The sequence below is a fragment of the Olea europaea genome, chromosome 11, assembly GCF_002742605.1.
Source record: "Olea europaea var. sylvestris chromosome 11, O_europaea_v1, whole genome shotgun sequence".
NCBI classification, from domain to species: domain Eukaryota; kingdom Viridiplantae; phylum Streptophyta; class Magnoliopsida; order Lamiales; family Oleaceae; genus Olea; species Olea europaea.
The window spans coordinates 30,472,801-30,474,414 of record NC_036247.1 but is presented as its reverse complement, the minus strand read 5'-3'; the positions used below and the strand labels follow the sequence as shown (position 1 = coordinate 30,474,414).

At 32.9% G+C, this 1,614-nt stretch overlaps 1 protein-coding gene across 1 annotated transcript in view; it reads left to right on the top strand.

Moving 5' to 3' along the window:
* LOC111404701 overlaps nucleotides 1–837 on the top strand; it is a 3,767-nt gene extending 2,930 nt beyond the window's left edge. The window contains exon 3 of the mRNA XM_023033469.1: nucleotides 237–837. Within this exon, the coding sequence (XP_022889237.1) occupies nucleotides 237–563 (327 nt within the window). The 3' untranslated portion in view covers nucleotides 564–837. The remainder of the gene's footprint in view (nucleotides 1–236) is intronic.
* Nucleotides 838–1,614: the final 777 nt, after the last annotated feature.

The following is a 1,614-nucleotide window of genomic DNA, read 5'->3' as shown; positions in this document are numbered from 1 at the left end:
TGTGTGTATATATATATATATATACACACACCACACATACATATGTATGTGTGTGTGTGTGTGTGTGTATACACACACACACTTTCCTTCCTAAAAGATAAAAATGTACACGAGTTTTTATAGATGGTCACCCCAACACTTCATTCAAGACTTTTGCTAGGCTATGATACTATATTAATAATCTCATCTAAAAGATTAAGCTTCTGATATTTTCATTTCTATTTTATCTTCTCTAGGTAGAACTTCATAGGCCAAAGCCAGCAATCGTGAAGGTGTACTGTACAGATGCTAATGATGAAGCTGCCATTGTTGTATCCTCCGGTCAACATTTTCCCGTGACGAAACTGAACTTCGGATGGGGAATTCCAGCATTTGGGTCGTATCACTTTCCTTGGGGAGGGCAAACTGGGTATGTGATGCCAATGCCAAGCGTGAGAGAGAATGGAGATTGGGTTGTTTATATGCATCTTATGAAGAAGCACTTGGATTTAATTGAGACAAAGGCTTTTGATGTGTTTAGGCCTTTTGATTCTTCTCATTTGAAACTTGCAGTTGATGATTAAGAAATTGAATCACATCTCTTGATTATGGAATTTATTCTCTTTGTATATTTTGAGGAATGTTTTCAAGTTAGGGTCCGTTTGATTGCAAAGGTGGAATTTTGGTGGAAAGAAAATGAATTTCAGGGAATTGAATTACCTAGAAATTATTTTCCTGGGAATTGTCAATTGATAGTGTTTGATTGGTATAATTTTTCTCGTGGAAGATGTTGAAATGAAGTGTTTTTTGGTATTCGTTTGGCTTTGTTTTATATGAAAATTGTCAATTTAAGGGATATCCACTTCTACCATTGTTCCTAGAATTTGTTTTCATTGCCAACCAAAGAATAAAATAAAATAAAATAAAAAACTCATTTATATTTTGATGTTCGTTTGGTTTTGTTTTACATGAAATTTTTCAATTAAAAGAATATTCTCTTTTACAATTATTCATAGAATTTGTTCTCATTATCAAAAATTTTTTTTTAAAAAAAATAATAATAAAAAATAAAAAATTGGGTGGAAAATGACTTCTCACTTTCCACCAAATGAAGGAAAACAAGGTCACGTGAGGGGAGGGGGGAATTCAAATTCCATGGAAAATTTGGATAATCAAACACCTTTCATTGGATGGAAAATGGAAAAAGTTTAAAATGGAGTAATCAAACATACTCTTAGAGAAAATGAAGCACACTTTCTTTCTTTTTGTTTTCTTTTCATATTTTAACTTAAAATAAGGGTATAATTATTTTTCTAGCACAATTAAGATGATAATTATTTACTAGTTGAGTGTTTGGGAGCATTAAGACTTATGGTTTTATTTTAAAATGCCAATCTTATTGAGTCGAGTTGTGCAAGCCCTTATATTAGGCTTCTGTTTCGGTATTTAATAGACGCGAAATTTTTCCTTTAACATGCATTCTCAAGATAACGGCTCATTTAAGAAAAACTGCCCACCCACCCAAGAGCGCTTTTGTTATAGGAGAACTCATGGCTGGAAAGGAGGTTGCTTGCTCTCAATCTCCACCTCTTCTTTTTTACCTAATTTGCCTTAACTGGATCAAATTATTCGTTG